This window comes from Archocentrus centrarchus, chromosome 2 (assembly GCF_007364275.1).
Source record: "Archocentrus centrarchus isolate MPI-CPG fArcCen1 chromosome 2, fArcCen1, whole genome shotgun sequence".
Classification (NCBI taxonomy): domain Eukaryota; kingdom Metazoa; phylum Chordata; class Actinopteri; order Cichliformes; family Cichlidae; genus Archocentrus; species Archocentrus centrarchus.
This window is the reverse complement of record NC_044347.1, coordinates 17,742,475-17,761,060: the sequence shown is the minus strand read 5'-3', so window position 1 is coordinate 17,761,060 and position 18,586 is coordinate 17,742,475. Positions and strand designations below refer to the sequence as shown.

The following is an 18,586-nucleotide window of genomic DNA, read 5'->3' as shown; positions in this document are numbered from 1 at the left end:
GCTGTGCCAGATTGCTAGAATAAATAAAATGCTTATCGTAAACCCCTGCAGTACATAATTTTTAATGCAGCAGTTTTACATCAAGACACAAATTTGACAGGATCTATTTCCAAGCCCAAATAATCTGAATTCATATCAGAGAAACAGGAGGAGGAAACCATCTCTGATAGAAACCTGGCAGGGCTGCACAGGATAGCAAATAGGCTTCATTTCACTAAGACGCTGGGGCCTTGAATAGATTCCTGAAGAATGTTTGCATTCCTATCGCATATCTTTATTATGATTTATAAGATAATAGTCTCAAACTCTTCACACCCGATTTCCACAGCTGTTTAATCTGCATTTACTGTCCCATCGTTTAATAAGGGCTGAGATGTGCCAGTAGTTAACAATTAACCCAATTAACCCAGCGTAATGGCTATGGCGCTATTACAGGAATACATTTAAGTGATCATGATTGGGTTTCATTCCATATGTACACACCATAGTATTACCTTCAGGTTTTTAACAAGTTGAGCTTATTTTGAAGAATGGGTTTCTATCGGACTTACGGATGGGTAAAGTCTGGAAGGACTCTGTGTGGCTGAACTCGCCCTGGCCCTTTCCGTTGACAGCCGCCACTCGAACCTCGTACGTCGTGTTGGGCTCCAGTCCTGTCAGCACCACCGTGGCTGCAAAGAAATAGGAACAGACGTCATGTCACCTGGAAATATGTGGTGACTATCCACCATGCAGATAGCAAAGCATATCATTAAGAAAGGAAGTTTGTTTTATAGGTGGAGCCACAAAACAAATGCAGCTATTTTTCTTTCTCCTTTTGTTGCTTGCTGTTTAGACCCCTCCACCACCCTAGCATCCACCTGTATGGTTCCAGGCTCTACATAACTTCCCAATTCCTACAGTATATGCAACATATATGTTAAACTTTAACTATATTCTGCTACTAATAAATTATTTAAAATGTCAATTGTCTGACTGAAATCTGGTCAATGTTTTTATTGACCTCTTGAAACTAATGCACTTGCCAGCTGGTGGTTTGTAGTGAAACTCTGGCTCTTGTTGTCATCTTGCAGTTTCTCATACAGTAGTCCGACTTTAACTTTTTCATTTTCTCCATTGATTGCTTTGCTGCAACGGATACCGAGTAGCAGGTTGAATGGAATTTCTTGAAAATATTTTTATATTTCCCTCTGATGAGCCACAATCATGTTGTATTTCCAACATATCATATAGGCTCAATAAGGCCTGGACTTCACTGTTGGTTCATTTCTGTGGGTTTTGTTGCATGGGGGTCAAATTGATAGTTTGAACTTTTTTAAATGGTGGTTGCCAGTGCTGCATTCAAGCTTTTGACCAATTACTGTACACTTACAGCTGGACCAATCACTTAGACCACTCAAAGTTTCTCTTATACTGAGAAAGAACTTTGCAGAAGAAGCCAAAAAAAAAAAGACCTTAGAAATGTAATGTAAGAAGTATGATGGTCAGCAGTTCCTGCAGTACAAACAGAAAAAAGGGGGGTACAGCCAACAGTTGCAACAGTTACTAGAAGAAGGAAATAGTTCCTGCAGTCCAAAGGCACCTACATTAAAAAGGACATTAAATAGACTAGTACTTATAAAGCAGTTTTCTAACCATCCTGCACTCTCACAGCACTTTTTACAAATCACATTTTGCAGCCTTTAAAAACTTTGTGTAGTTCAGCATCTTGCCCAAGGGCACTTTGACATGCAGACTGGAGGAGCTGGGGATCAAACCTCTGACCTTTTGAAATCTCTAACCCCATGCTTACAACTGTTCAAATTGATCTATTGCACTTTCTTTTCTTTTTTTTAAAAAATGAATTTAATTGTTGCATTGTTTAGAGTGTTTAGTGTATGAAACATAGAAAGCTGTATGCATGAAATTAAAGTTACATTTTCTATATATCATGCGTCATTTGTTCCGAGCCTAAAAGATTTAACTGTAGTTCTAAAATATAAGAGGGTGGCTGCATGACTCCACAAAATGATCAATAATGAAAAACATAAGAAGATTTAGAAATTCACCTTCAACAAAGTCACACTAAAAACAGTGCACTGGAAGACTAGATGGGACTCTGACTCTACTGAAACTGCAGTAAATTATCAGTAAGTTGGAGAACTGTGCAATGCATCACATTCATACTGTAAATTGCATCTATTATTGAAGAAAACAGGCAATCTCATTATCAGACCACATTACAGACTCCTATTTAAATTCTACAGTCACTAGAGCCAATTTGCATAACCGTCACAACTCAGGAAATCCGGGAGAGAGTCTGTAGTGTAATGAGCTTGAGTGAAAGTTGCTGTTTTTGTTAGTCTGCACAAATTAAATACTTGAATGGTAATAGGTGCTTTTGCAGTTCTTTAGTTCTGGAACTTGAAAACAAATTCTGCAATTTGCAGTCGTGCTAGGTTCATTCCAGGCTATAAGCGGACATTTCAATTTGGGCAAAAGCATTCGAATGAAACGAGGCCAGGCGTCTCATTATATTGAAGAGTTTATTGTGTAAGGGTTTTCTGCTGAGGTTATCTGAAATGGCTTCTATGATTATATGATGCCACTTGGTGTGCCTTGTAATTACACTGGTTCAATTTTAATATTTCAGTGCCAATTCTGAATATCGAGCCACATTTATCTTTATTAAATTCACAATCTTCTGCGTTGTTCCTTTGTTCTTCAACATTATTCACTCTGTGAATGTATATGTGATATATATAAATATATATATATATATTTTTTTTTTTTTTTTCAAGTTCACTGCTAAAGTGCTACTTCCTGTTTAGTATTCACCTCACTGCATCTCCGTACTGTAATTGACTCTGAAATGAGGGGATATTAGTGATAAGCCCTTCAGGTTTGTCAGACCTGCTTATCACCTGACCATTCGTCCTCTGGCTTTCATTTTCCATCCATCCATCTATCCATCCATCCTTCACCTCGTGGCGTACTTTTCACCAACAGGCTCAGAAATCAATTTGTAGTCGTAAAGCATAGGAAGAGGAGGAGCGCGATCTTTCAGCCCAGACAGGTTCTGGCACTCTCCCCATGAGGTGTTTGAGTTTCGTCATGACCCAACAACATCTCAGGGCCAAGGCTTTGAAGGAGCACATGGCAGATCATGCAATACGGTAGAAACCGTATTGCATGATCTGTGAGTTGATATATTTCAGGTAGATAGACAGAAGTATTGATTTAAGCTAGATAGGATAATCTGGTATGTTGAGGCATAATCTCCAAGGTCTGATAACTAAGTTTGAAACAGTGTGAATAGAAGCACTAATTTGTGTCTTGGAGAACAATGTGTTTTATCAAAGGAGAACTGGTGAATGGCAGTAATTACAGAAGGGTCATCTATCAGAATCTATGTGAATGCAATTCATGTGTTTAATGTGGGAAAAGAAAAGAAAAAAATGGCACAGAGCATGACCACTAAAAACATTTATATATGTTTTTCTTTACTTTCTTTACATTCTTTTGAGTCTAAGTTTGAGAAGGTATTTCAAATATTTGAGTTTATTGACTAGATTAAGTTTACAGTAAACTATTTTCAGATTTGTATTTACACATTTATTATTTAGATCATTTAATATTTATGGTCTCATCTTTAAAACAGTGAGAGTAACTACCAACTGCAGATCCCTCACATTTACCCACTGACTGTATATAAAACACCCTGAGCCCGCCTATTAGTTTGTGAAGTCACATTTTGAAGCCACAACCTGAAATTGATTGGTTACAATGTAACTCAGGTTCTCTGAGTGGAGAGACTCTCTCTCCACCCAGCTTATTCCACATCTAAAGAGAACACAGTAGTCCAAAAACATATTCATAAGTGTTAATGTTAGCCATAAAACACTTGGGTGCATACAGTAAAGTCTGGCCTCTTGTGTAAAGTGTTTCGAGTGTGTGTGAAGACTAGAGAAGTGCTAAATAAATGTAAGTCCGTTCTACTCCATCACCTTGTTGATTCTGTTTACTTGATTCAGAAATGACACTAAATGCTTATGTAGTAGTGATCTGCTGCATTTTATACTAAATGGGTAGCTGACAAAATGATCATCAGTGTGTTAAATAAGACATGAAATTACTAACTAGTAGAAGAGTCTTTACTTAGGTCATAAATTAACTAAGAAGTGAGTTCCCTTAACCCTATAATGCCGAACGACTCAGTCGGCAACACAGCTTCAAAAGTGCCGCTGTTCAAGGACATCCGGCAACAATTACCATAATAACCCTATGTTGGGTGTGAAGTGCAGTTTCTCAGCTTTTGATTTTTTCTGATAGGCCAAATGGTCACATAATTATGGTAATTCAAAGTTCCTATGATCAGCTGCCTCAGCGGTGATACCCTCGGTGTTAGCCAGCTGTTCACGGCTAGTAGGGGCAGGTAACGGGTGCTACAGTGGCGATCACCTGGCGTTATAGCATTAATGATAGACTTCCATGCAGTCAGACAGCTTTTTCTGATCATGGCCCCCTGCTAGCCATCAGAAAGAATGAAAAAGAAAATATTTTGTGAGATATGATGTGAGATATTTTGTGAATAATTATATCCAAACAATAGGATGGAAGTTTTACGAGTTTTTTCTAATCTAAGTCTCAAATTCAATTAGTAGAATCCATGAAGAATAACAGAAAACAACAAGTATATTCTAAAAGAAAAATTGCAGGGACTACTTTTTTTGGTAGAGAGTACTTCCTGTGAAAACTATTGACCGTTATTCACAGGAATCATTTTGTGTTCCTGTTTACAGACTAAACAAGTTTCAGTGTGTTGTTGTTTGATTTTTATTCTTTACAAAATTAAATTTGAAAAAAAAAAATGCACTAAAAGACCTGAACCACAACATCATTGACTATAAAAGAGTTGGGATTTTTTATATCATTGGACAATTCAGAAGGCTTACAGTGACAATGATATGGGTAAGAATCAGTTTTTGTCACAGTGGTCATGAAGTTTGGAATTTAAGGATCCATAATAATGATCGCTGCTTTCATCCTCCTTGTGTCTTAGGTTAGCACACCTTTGGCTTTCCATAAAATACAGTGAGAAAGTAAACAGATAAATGCTTTTTCACTGATCTGCTAAAATTCAAATATACTTACTCTGGACACTGTGTGACTTAACATCCCTCCAGTCCTGTGAGCCCACCTCCTTGTACTGGACCAGGTAGTAGCTGATGGGAACACCTCCATGAGAGTCTGGCTTCATAAATGTTACGGTTGCTAAGCGCTGGGAGACAGCTGACAGACGAACTGAGTATGGATTTGATGGCACATCTGGAAACACAAAATAAAGGCATGAGACAAACAAGCAGACAATTTCCATTTAATTATTTCCCTTTGCAAGCTTGTTGTTTTGGTATGAAACCAGCCTTGTCTAATCCACTTGCATGGTATCAGGAACTGGAAATCCTGTTTCACAAACTTAGGAATGCATTGAAAAAACCCTTTTCCTTTGCCTTCTACACTGACTGTATAGAGAAAGGGAATAATTGGGTAAGACTGGAACCACCAGATATAACCCTTAAATTATTTGTTAGTTGTTATGCAACATCAATCATCATGCAAAAACTATTTAAGACTAATCCGTCAAATAGTGAGGAATCAGAACTACAAACATGGATCTCATGACCGTTCTAGTTTATGGGTTCTTAAAGTTCAAAGGTGCATTTCATGTTTAATACAACTCTTTCATTCTGCCTATTATATCCCATTGACGTTTAACCTTCCTAACACTGCAAATACACCTGGTGTCAAGGAATGTACTAATGGGTAAAAAAATCTATAAAGCAGTGTTTTTTCATGTATGTATGCACAAAAGGTTCAGGCAATACAGCCCACTGTTGGTAGGACATTTCAGTCTAGAACAAAGAGGTAGAAAGACTGACAGACTAAGGTTTCCGCCCCATAGATAAAAACCACAATGAGCATAATGTTAATTCAGGCAACCAATGCAGGCCACAAAGTCAGGCTTAGCTTGCAGTTGCAGGTCATCAGCTGATAAGAGCTCATCTCAATGCAAGCACCAGCTGATGGCTCAGCTGATTCCCTTCTACACACCCTACTACCCAAGCTACCGAAGTTGCTTGAGCCCGTCTGCAGTTGCCGCTGGCTCAGCTTTGTAAAACACAAATAATGAATAATCAGTGTCATTTCTGTCATCCATGCCAGCTCTGACCTGTGCTGCAAAGTGTGCGGAAGGGGAGGTGAGTTGCATTCTGGTTTTGGGGGTTGCATACTGCCAAATAATAATTACTGCAGATGGATGAAACAATCTTTTAGACTGACTAATCTGACTAATGTGATTCCAAATGGAAGACTTTCTAATATTTTTAAACACATATACATTTAGCAGCACTAAAAAATAAGGAAAAAGGGAGCAGTACTCCGGTAATCAAACTAAAAGATAGACATTGTAAAAGATTCTTTCTTGGTTTGGTGAGCTTTCAAGGGAGCCAGAGAGGAGCCTCTGTTCTTTAATTTTAGCTGGAACGATAGGACCTTGAACACATAACATTTCTATTCATGTAGATTAAAAGTGCAAGAGTTGTGTAAGCCCTTTTTTAACTGGATGGACCAATTATAGATCTGCAGAAGGAGACAAATATATATTAGATATGATGTAATTTCCTATTTTGTTAATCTTAGTTTGTTTACACTTTTGTCAGTAGCTTTCTCTCCTTTGTGACTGTTTGCCCCACAATCACTCTTTAGTGTGCCACATAAGTCATTATTGTCCTTAGTATATATTCCTCCTGCTTTTCACTTGCTAATCAAGTACTTTTCCAGTCAAGCTTTCCACACATTTTCCTAATGTCCCTTGTTTAATTCCTTTTCTTCTTTTTCTTTTTTCCTGCTGATCCACCTTGTAGATAATGTTTTGGACTGTTTTTATGGACACTTTCTTTTGCCTACTCCTACTTGCTTCACTGCGTGTCTCCCTGTGTATGACCCCTGCCTCATTCTGGATCAAAGAGTTTGATTATTGGTCTTTAAATCTGCTCTTCACATGTCCCACTTTTAGGTCCTCTTACTCCAAGATTGTTAAAGAACTGGGTGGCAATATGCAGTTTCAAAACGTGTGGTCATCTTTGTTCTCCTTGATATCAAGCTCACTGAAATAAATGCTTCTGTTTAAGACCTCTGAGTTTCCTGAATTATTTTGGTCTTATGAGTAATTCTTACTGTTAAAGCATCAATGCAAAGTTCAGAACAGTTTGACTGACAGCAAACATATTTACACGCTCAGATGCTTCTAGTGGTTTATAATTGAGCTTTGAGGGCAGTATATATGGGTTTCTACATAAGAAAAGTCTCACATTAATTATTAATAACACAAACTTTTACTACATCTTAACAGTGTGTTTTCCTGTGTGCGTCTGCTGAATTGTTAAGTGTCACAACAACTTCTAAAACCCATTGTTTCCTGCAAGATGACATTTTTGGTCAGCTTTTTGCTCACTACTTTTTCCTTTAGCCAGAGCAATTCAATCTGCACTAAAGATAATTAGACTGCACTATTGTGTATTAGCCTGTGCTACCGTAAATTAGGGAGTACTTCAGTTAAATAGCGAGGGGTATGGTAAATCAGCCAGCACTATTTGAGATTAGGCGAGGCTGAATAGGGGTTGGGAGTTGTAGTGGAATTTATCTTCCTGAGAATTGCAAATAAGGCTATTACCATTAGTAGAGAGGTAGAGGGTTACAAAGCAGTTGAATGGTTGGAGTTACTGGAAGAGCAGTTATTCAAAAGGTGCAGGGTCCCTGAGACATTCACACATTCTGGACTTGAAATTAAGTTGCTAGTCTCATTAGCTCGTGTAAGAGGGGCACACACAATAGTGGCAGTTCTGCAGACTCACCTGCCTGGGCCAAAATGAACTCCTGGTATCGAACTCCAATGTTGTTCCTGGCTGTGCAGTTGTAACGGCCAAAGTCTCTGTCGGACATAGGAGTCACCTGGATACAGAAAATGTTACAATCAAGCACAACCCATTTTGAAAATAACGATTTAACTTGGACTTCTCTGCTTTTACCGCAACTGTGCTCACCAAACTGGAAGGTAGAAGTACAGCTGCGCCAACACGAATTCAATAAAATGTAAGAAATTTCGATGCTTTAACATAGAATTACCACCCGACTCTGCAGCTCACAGGTCTGTAGATGATTTTGGTATCTTTCAGGACATAGATTAGGTTTAAAGATCGATCTTTTATCTAAATTCTAGACTTTTCTTTAGCCACAGGAAGCTCTTAAGTGTCTTACTATTTTATAACCATGTTGATGCATCAAAGTCGCCTTTAAGATGGCAAATGACTGCAAGTGGTTGCTGTCTTCAAAACAACCAATTCAAAGGCAACAAGAGGGCAAGTTTATTGCACATGGTTGCACTACTTTTTGGTCAGGTCATGGTCTCCAACCACTATTTTCCCTACTATGACTATAAGAGTACTGAGGAAAATAACGCAGCTTTAAGCAGTATAAAGGCTAGAAGGAGTAATCTAAAGAAACTTTCAGGAAAGGGTTACAAAGCCATTTCTAAGGCTTTGGGACTCCAGTGAACCACAGTGAGAGCCATTATCCACAAATGGAGCAAACTTGGAACAGTGGTGAACCTTCCAAGGAGTGGCCGACCTTCCAAAATTACTCCAGGAACTCATCAATGACTCATCCAGGAGGTCACAAGAGAACCCAGAACAACATCTAAAGAACTGCAGGCCTCACTCAGTTAAGGTCAGAATTCATGATTCAACAATAAGAAAGAGATTGAGCAAAAATGGCATCCATGGGAGAATTCCAAGGAAAAAAACACTGCTGACCAAAAGGCTCGTTTCACATTTGCCAAAAAAAAAAAAACCATCCTGATGATTCCCAAGACTTTTGGGAAAATACCCTCCCTCTATTTGATAAGTCACACTAATAGATTAATTATTAAAACATCTTTTAAACACATTTTTGTCTCATAGCCTGTTAACTGACTGCCGCCACCACCAGAGGACTCGCACTCACCTCCAGTACAGACTTGCCCTCCGCATTGTGCACTCGCATGTTGGCAGTACCCTCTGTTGAGATAGTGAAGCGCTCTCTCCTCCACAACATGGTGGCAGGTGGGTTGGACATCACATCACAGCTTATGTTCACTGGATTCCCCTCCCATGAATAATAAATGGTGTGGTTGGTCAGGAACTTTGGTATATCTGGACAAAACAGATGACATTATTTCTCACACCTTCCTCATGTATAAGGCTTTTTTTTTTTACTAAAATGAGACCTGAATTGCTAAAGGAGTAATTGCTGGTGTGTCTGGAATTTGTGGCAGCCAATTAAACACTCAAATTCAAAGGTGGAGCTGTGCTGGATGATCAAAGACATAAAAAAATATAACTTGCTGAGGCTTCACCCACACATTCCTTAAAGGGAGAAGAGAAAAAAAAACATTTAATTGCTGCTTCCTGAACTCCTTCTGCAATGTTGAAAAGGAAAACTTAAACTTAATTGGCGCTACCTCACGCTATGGGTGGGGGTCTCCATTACGATCATCTCCCCCAAGAATAAGAATAAAGAATGCAAACAGAAGCTCATTGGCGCTGGCAAATAGAAAGGGCAGTAATGGACGACTGCAGCGGCGAGCTTTCGGCCCAGTCAGCCCCGCTCAGTCGGAGAGGCATTATGGTTGTTTTATGCTCGCTTGCAGGATTCCATTAAAGAGATTGATGCCTGGCTCTCTGTCACAGACGAGGACGTGTTATCCCCCTGCAGCCCGCAGTGACTTAGTAAATGAGTTCATTAGTTCGGTGGCAACGGCTGGCTCAGCCCCTCCACACTCAGACTCCCAGCCTGTGTCTCTCTGCAGAGTGCAAGTTGTCAGCTGTGGCTCCAGCAAAACAAGTTTACAGTGTAATGACAGCAACTTTGCTTCATGGTTGGAGAGTGGGTGCATGGATGTGAGGTTTTTTTATTTTTTTTTCTTACAAGTTTTTCCTAAAATGTCAACTTTTCAAGAACTATGCAAAACAAATTTTGGGGGGGAAGTCATGAGCCCAAAAGTCAACTCAGCCTGAGAAGGAGAAAATTGGTTTCCATATGACAACGCAGATATGGTCTTCATTTTTCCCTCGCTGTCTCTTTGGATATATTTGTTTGCCTGGCCTCCCCCTTTGTTGTTCCTCTGAGCTTCAAGGTGGAATCAATTGCTACCAAAAGGAAAAAAAACAAACTGCACAGAGCCCCGCTCCTAATGAACCTAATCATTCCAAGGCCAAAATGGAGATCTTTGCTTCAGAGCTCATTAAGCAGGGGTCGAGCCCACCCCAAATAACCCTAAACAACCAGTACTGAGGAATGGATGCACTCATCGGGAAGGAACAGAGCTGTCACCAGGAGAAAAAAGAAAGGCGATGCATGATATCCTCTCACTAATTAACCCTTCTGGAGGCAGTGTGCGTAGTGGGTGACTTGTTTATAATGATATAATGCTTTTCAGAGAGAAAAAACACACACCCAGCCAGACTACAAAAAGAATTACAATATTAGAACTAAGCATGACTGAACTTTTGAACTCTGCTTAAATGTGTTTATGTGTCCCATTTCCACGGTAGGGGCTGGAACGAGCGGACACAAATGCAGAAAGAAGAGGCTTGTAAGAGGCTGTAACAGGTGACCAGGGCTCTGCAAAAACAACACTCCTCTGCAATTTACCCATGGGCAATGTTACACAACTTGTTGCTTGAATATCTTCAATTCTTAGAAGCCTGCTGTTAAAAACATGTGCAGTCTAATAAAAAATAAATGCCTCAGAGTGTGTGTGTGTAGCATTTAAGCACCGATCACAAAATGGACTTGCTTACATTCGATGTCCAGAAACATGCTCTTCTGATGACCTCCGATCCTGCTGAGCGCTTCGCAGTCGAATCGACCCAAGTCGGAGAGCCTCACGCCGCTGATGGTCAGCACAGACTTGCCGTGACGGCCGCGGACTTCAAACCTCCCGTCCTGGCTCTGAGGACACAAACGCAACCACAAGCAACATAAGGTTGGTCACAACGATAACTTTGATCTCAACACAATACAAATACATCCATATGTAATAAGTAGGTTAAAGACATTGTATGCTATAATGTATAATAACTATGGCAAATATTTCAAATATTAAAGTCAGCATATGTGCTAGCAATCCCTATAAGCCAATAGCTCCGGCTTCAGACTGCTCTAAATACTCCATTTCAGACAGTTTTTTTTTTTTCAAACTGTATTATATCATAAAGCAGTAATATCTTTTTATATGGTCATTTCAGGTAAACAAGTCTGGCTGTGAGCACAGAAATCCCACACACCTGCTGCTCAACGCTTCTGTTTGAGAGGGACAGACATATTAAGAGAAGGTTAGATTCAAAGGAGATTCTAATAGAGCCCAAAAAACAACGACATAGCGGGTCCTCTTTAAGCAGGTTGTGAAGCTTAAAACTTATTTTCACTCTATGATTTTTTTTCTAAACCAAGATACTGTTTGCCTGCTCGGTCTCCTGTTACTGACATAACACCAAAGCCTGCACAGGTGCTCAAGGCGCTAGGAGACAACCGAAAAGCTGCCACCACTTTAATATACTGTCTACTGTGAGTTAATCTCACAATCCATGACTTAAATATGAAATTATAAATGTACCAGTACTTCCTCTATATGCTATATTCATAGTCAAGAAATATTTAACTCAGCTTATTCAACACTGTAAAACATGATATGCAGGCTTTGACATCTTATATATATAAAAAAAAAAATTAGGCAGCCTCAACTTAAGAGAGACTTTATGAGTTGTGAATTATCCAAACTTTTTAAGAAGAATGAATCACATGAACTTCACAGTAAAGTCAAAGCTATTCATCAGTGGACTGATATTATCAGCAGATACACAAATCCTTTTGAGGTTGTGCCAAGAAGAGCGTCCAGCTTTAAAAACGCCGCCATGTCAAACATGCAAAGCTTTGGCGAAAATCTCATGAATAAAGGAACAGCCAAAAATCACTTCTTCTTTGTAGCTATGGACATTTATTACAGTTATTAAATGAAAATTTAAAAAGTAAACGCGGGACCTAACTTAAAAGAAACCTTTTAACCATGTTATGAGTGTTGACATTGTATGGTTTGCCACTGATGGCAACACGTGTTTGAAAGGCTGTAGACACAACAAGCAGCTGATCCGAGCAGATAAGTAATGAGCAGTGGCAAATGAATTAATAAGTAACTGCACAGCAAATAGAAAAATATAGAAAAATAGAATATTGATAGAAAGAAATACAAAATATCGGCCACTATACCACAGTATCGGATTTTTAAATCACCAAATTTCAGTATCAGTATTTAAAATCTCACATTAGTCAGACTTTGCATAACAGTACACCAAAATAACAAAGTTAGCTTTTTGTTGCATTCCTGTGAGCCATACACCACAGAGTTACAGCAAAACAGGTTTTATTCACATCTGAACAACAACCCCAAATGTGAGCACTCACCTGGAGTCATTAACGCTAAAGTAAATTTAAAAAATAAAATTATAGGGACTAATTTCAATTACGTAAGGACATTGTTTACAGTGGACTAGGGGTCTAAATGAATTTGAAGCAGCCCATAAAAAACAGAAGCGAACATATGAAACAAAAGTAAGGCTAAACATGAAATAAAGCATAATAAAATCTATTTATTTATTCACCATGTTAAAAAAAAAAAAACTGTATTGACTGTTAATGCTTTATATTAACAGTCGGTTGAACAAATGGCAATGAAGAAAATGTTCATACAAAGGCAGAATACGTGCTGCTTCCTGAGGGATTTGTTGGTCGCTAAAAGAATCCAGATCTCTTTGTTTCACTCTGGTGATCTCAGAACAGATTATAACAACGCCGTTCAGACTGTGAACCCAGCAGATAAAAGAAAAACTCAAAAGAGTCAACGCTGCAGTGTCATGAGAAGATGTAATCAAGAATCTGCTCTCCTGAGTGCTTCCGCATCCACTAGTGTACGTAATAAAAAAGTAGGGGGGGGTGCTGCCTTGCACAGAAGCCTGTGGACGATCCTATGGGGGCAGAGAAGGCGGTCATTTGCTTTCTGCTGTAATGTTTTAGATGCTGTTTTTAAATGTTTTGTTGTTTTTATCGGCCCATTCATCAACAGCTGAAAATGAACCATTATGCCAACACTTAAAAACATTATTTTAAACATAAACAGCATCTCTTAGAGAGCTGAAACTCAGACAATGGAGGATGAAGATCAGTTTCTAGCTGTGTGCTTTGTTTGTGATGCAGAATGGAACTCCTCGTTACAGCGCTATAGCTTTCACACAGTTATTGCACTAAGTGGTTTACTCAGCGCTTCACAGCAGAAAGGAGAAACTAACCAGATAGGCCAGGGCTGCTGAAACAGGAGATGATAGGTTTGAGGCAGTTTATAATATGCCTGAAGGTGTATATGATGCTATTTTTAACTAAGGTCATATTCATGATTATGTGAAGCTATAAAGCGATGCAGCAGAATCACAGAGAGGTATCCAGAAAGGCTTCGGGTCCGTCGGTGAGTAAGTCAGAGAAAGTTGTTGGTCCAACTTTGTTCTCGCCGCTGAGTGACGGCCCCTTGATCCATTTTGACCCCCCCTTTGCAGGCAATCGTCACTTGTCACGAAGAGTCAGGGTTAATGCAATAAACTGTCGATTTATTACAAGGTCATTACATCTGTATGAAGACAGATGGTATCAATTTGAAGCAACGGGTCAATTACGGCAGACGAGGCTATCATTCCAGTAATCGACATCCCCCCGTAATGAGAAAAAACACCCCAGGAGCATCCTCATTGCAGACATGATACGACCATAGCCTTCAGACTGCTGTCATCAGATAACCTCTGTGACCCCCAGAGAAACTACTTTTCAGTGGTACTGCCTGTGGACAGAGAAGTTGATGCAACAGAGACCTGCAGCAGAGGATTTGAAGGTCATACAAAAAGTGGAAGATCCGTTTCAAACAACGTTACCTTCTACCTTTGTTTCGGCTGATTTTAAAGATAATTTATCTCCTATCAGTGCAGAGAAAGATATTATGTCTTTGTGCTATGTGAAAAGATACATCATCATAAAAGTTAAATCAGATGATAAACATCAACACAGGGCACACACGTTTGATTCATTGTTGCTACTTCTTGTCATGAAGTTGGCTGACATTTATTTGCACATAAGGTATTGCCATGAATAAGAAACATAGTTTTAGTTGAGCTCTTATTATTCATAGAGGCTGGGAGTGCTGGAGGGTATTTTTAATGTAAGTACCCACTGAAACACACATGACGCAGTATAGTAGCAATCTTTCCTGGCCTTCTGAAGCCTCCATGCACAAAAATACGCAGCTATTAAAGGCAGCAGCGGCAGATTATAATTGTGCTATCACTGCTAAGTAACACTGAATTGGTACGATGAAATGGACCCACATAATCAGCAATACTTGCGGTGGTGTAGCTTTTTGCAGCAAGACAATAGAGGGAGGAAAATAGAGGGATCGCGATCAGGGGCGCATTTGCGTAGTAAAACACTGGTCAACAAATGCACAGACGCACGCAAAGAAGCTTTGTGGTGGTATCATGACTGATCAGGACTTTTGGTTGACTAACATTCATCTCAATCCCAACTTTTACACCTCATTGCCAACTAATTAGTCAATTAAGAGTGAAAATAGAAGAGTTTAGCTCCAGGGCTGAGTTACCACAGGATTCCGGTTAAATTAGTGTTGAAGATGTGTTACTAATAAAGGAAGCAGAATTCTAGAAAAAAAAGGGGGAAAAAGCTGAGACTGAAACTCAAATCAGGCTTCTTTTAAATCTGCTTGATAAATGAATACGTCACAGTGCTTTTGTAGCTTTTTTTTGTAGTGTTAACTGGAGGTTTAAAAAAATAATAACTACCTGTTGCAATACAAGTAACAATCGAAACACATTTCACCTTAATTTCACCTCCGTACACCAACTACTACTTAGTAATTACAATAATTTTTATAAATAGTTACCCCTTCTACATTGCTAAAATCTTGCAGGTTGCCCATATATGCCCATTTTCATTTTTCTATATTCCCATCTACTTGTATGTTAGCATATTCAGTGTGTATTTGTGTGTACCTTCTGCACACCTTCATAGATTTCCCCAGTAAATCAATGTATATCCTGCCTCTTCTACTGCCCTCCTGTCACCCACACCCCCCAACCCACCCTCTATCTCCCCACCTCAGCTAATACTCATTATGTGTCTAAGCCCCATAAGCCTCGGCCCTGAAGCCCCCCCTCCTTTGAATCACACACTCTTTATGTTGTCGCTCGTAGACTGCTTCGGCATTATCCTGTTTAGAATGGCTTATCTTTGCTCTTATCGTCGCAATGCTATCAACCAATGAGGTGAAGCGGCGTTTAAAGGCTCGGATCTGGTCTCTTTGTGCTGCCACTGCAGGCTTTGCTTGTTTGCCTCACCAGCTGAGGTCAATGGCATTGAGAGTGTGTGTGCTGAATAGGAATGCTAAGGATGGAGGAGGGGTTGGGGGGTGGTTTGATGAGACAGGAGAAGGAGGAAGAGGAGAAAGAGGAAATCTTCCAGGAGAGAGCTTCTGAGTCAGGAAATTACTCGCTAACCCCACCGCCTCCCTGCAACCCCCCACCCCCCGACCCCACCCCACGCGCGCCAGCTGACAGGGTCTGTGTCTAGAGACGAACTCAGCCCCCAAAAGCACAGCCTGTTTGATATGCAGCTCAGTTGGACAGTGAGGCGAGAGGGCAGAAGCAAACACAGCAGTGTGACATGCACGCCCGTGAACACACACACAGGCACACGCATGTTGCTGCAACTGCAGACTTGCTGTAGGTACTCTATGCAGACGAGCAGTAACCAACAGAAAGACATGCATTAAAAGGAAAAGAAAGAAGAGTGTTAAAAAAAATCGGGACGATGAAAAGGAGACAAGCAGGTAGATATGAGCAGGCATAAAAGGGGCAGACATATGAAATCTTGTCCATATCTCATCCATAATATCACAAAAACAGGCATGTGTCTGTGTGCTACATCAAACACACGAAGCTACATCTCTAATGCAATCTCTCAAATGGAATTCTGGCGTCTGCTCCAGTGTTATTTCAGTCCAATTGTTGGAGAGTTTTCAGATATTAAAAATGTCAGCTGTAAATGTCAGCGAGGCTGGAAATACAGCTAGTCTAATTCTGGCAAGTGTAGCTAATTCTAACAGTTGGGTGCTGGGGCCGAACACGGGGTCTTCATATTTGCACAACTATAATGATTACTGCATCCCCTCAACCTCAAGACAACAACAAAATGACATTTAATAATGGCTTCTTGGTTGAAGGAAATGGAGGGCAACAAGGGGTTTCACACAGGATGTGACAGGAAATGATTTCCTAGACACTGCTATTATCTATTTCTGACTGTTGCAGTGACCAAGGGCCTGTACTGTGAAGCAAGAGACTGCAGCAACAAGGTTTAGTTTCTTTCTGGGTACAGTGCCTCTGTAACTGGAACTCTTGGACAGGTTATGTTTGAGATAACAGATGAACTGACTGATCAATTGTCTTGAAAAATAGCTTGAAAATTCCTTGAAGACGGTAAGAGGCGATTTAGTTTTTAGAGACGAAACCTTTTGGCTTTTTCTGACAAGCATCAGTGAGGGAAAATGTCTCTGAAAGGATGGAACGTACGTGCTCGCTGTAAGCAATTTCAGAGCAACTTCATTGTTCTTTAGGCCCTGTAAGATCTGCGAGTAAGCTTTTGGGATGAATTATCCAGTACTGTGTAAAAAAATCTTCAGCCATCCATTATTTCTTTATATTTTGCTACAAAAATGGGAAGTGGGTGCAGCAATTTATTGAAACATGTGCAAAAGTACATGGAAATACAAAAACAGAGCTTGCACAATTCTAACAAGCTTGAAAATCACAGCCTGAACTCTCTAAAGCTGCTATTCACTCATCATGCATTGCTTTCAAACTGTTGCAAATGTACACTCCAGGCTTTGGCAATGGTATTCTGCGTGTATACACACTATATATATATATATATATATATATATATATATATATATATATATATATATATATATATATATATATATATACACACAGTAGATAGATAGATAGATAGATAGATAGATAGATAGATAGATAGATAGATAGATAGATAGATAGATAGATACACAAAGTTGACTGTTTAGACACACCACTGGTTCATCCCTGGAGTTAAGTGCCTTTTTTATGCTTGAATAAGCCATAGCTCAGTGTTAAGTGACTTGACAAACACAACCAAAAATAAGGAATCAAAATATAAAGAAATGAAGGGTGGTTCAAGACTTTTGCACAGTACTATACTTTTACATCGGTTTTACTTTCTTTCAAGACTGGCAAAAGAATATGGCTGAATTTGTCTTGCACATCATATCATATCATAGAGTGTATAGTAAAGTGCCTGGAGATGATGCTGGTGGGAGAATTGTTACTATCATAATAAAATGGAATGGAATCAAATTTAAACGAAGAAATAGAATGAAGAGTAAAGCTTTAAACCTGCATTCTTTCTAATGACACGCAGAGTGAGACTCTTCCAAGGAAGGTGCCCAACAGTATAAAAGCCTGTGCGAACATGATCCTACTTTTCTGTTTTATGATCTCAGTTTATCGTGTCAGTTGCTATTTTCAGGTTTATTTTGTAAACCATGGTTGCAAATAAAATAAAAAAATACCTTTGAACAATAGGTCACTGCCACATGAGTGCTCTGTGTCCTTGTTTTTCAATCAGAACCACTCGTTCTGCAAAAGCAAAATTGCTCAAACTGAGACTTCAAAACAGGAGTCCAGAAACCACTGGGTGAAATTCAAACATACATCTTCTTCCACTCAGCCAGTTCAGGGCAAGGCTGGAGCCTACCTCAGCTGTCATAGGGCAGGAAGCAGGGTACACCATAGATAGGTCACCAATCTATTGCAGGTCTAACACTCAGAGACAGATAACCATTCACAGTCACACCTACGGCCTATTTAAACTAACATACATGTCTTTGTACTGTGGGGAGAAACTGGATTACTCACAGTAAACCGACACAGACACGGGAAGAACATGTAAACTCCACACAAAGCGGCCCCAGCCAGCTGGTGGATTTCAACCAAGGACCTTCTTGCTATGAGGCAATAGTGCTCACCACCACACCACTGGGTGAACTCATGGTGGCTATATCCATCCTTTCCATGCTACAACACAAGGATTTGCAATACACAACTCTCCTTGTACCGCGATGTACTCAACGCCCCCTCGATGACTGGGGCCGTGGTTTTGGTATGTGAATGTGTTCATAGCTACATTTCAAAAACCTGGCCTTACCAAGTTATGAATCATAATGGTGGGCCTGTTAGAATATCTGCAGTCTTTCAGCACAGAGACGTCAGAAAACACAAAAGATATCCTGGGTTTGTGTAGAACAGGTCCCAGGTATCAAATGTAGAACAATGATCTCTCCTCATTTCAAGGTTTCACTGTG

The 18,586-nt window shown here is 39.7% G+C and overlaps 1 protein-coding gene across 1 annotated transcript in view; it reads right to left on the bottom strand.

The window, feature by feature from the left end:
- ncam2 (neural cell adhesion molecule 2) overlaps positions 1-18,586 on the bottom strand; it is a 488,348-nt gene that overhangs the window by 45,438 nt on the left and 424,324 nt on the right. The window contains exons 9-13 of the mRNA XM_030747061.1: positions 10,878-11,028; positions 9,040-9,227; positions 7,893-7,989; positions 5,134-5,307; positions 552-671 (exon numbers count right to left, since the gene is read on the bottom strand). Of these exons, the coding sequence (XP_030602921.1) occupies positions 552-671; positions 5,134-5,307; positions 7,893-7,989; positions 9,040-9,227; positions 10,878-11,028 (730 nt within the window). The remainder of the gene's footprint in view (positions 1-551; positions 672-5,133; positions 5,308-7,892; positions 7,990-9,039; positions 9,228-10,877; positions 11,029-18,586) is intronic.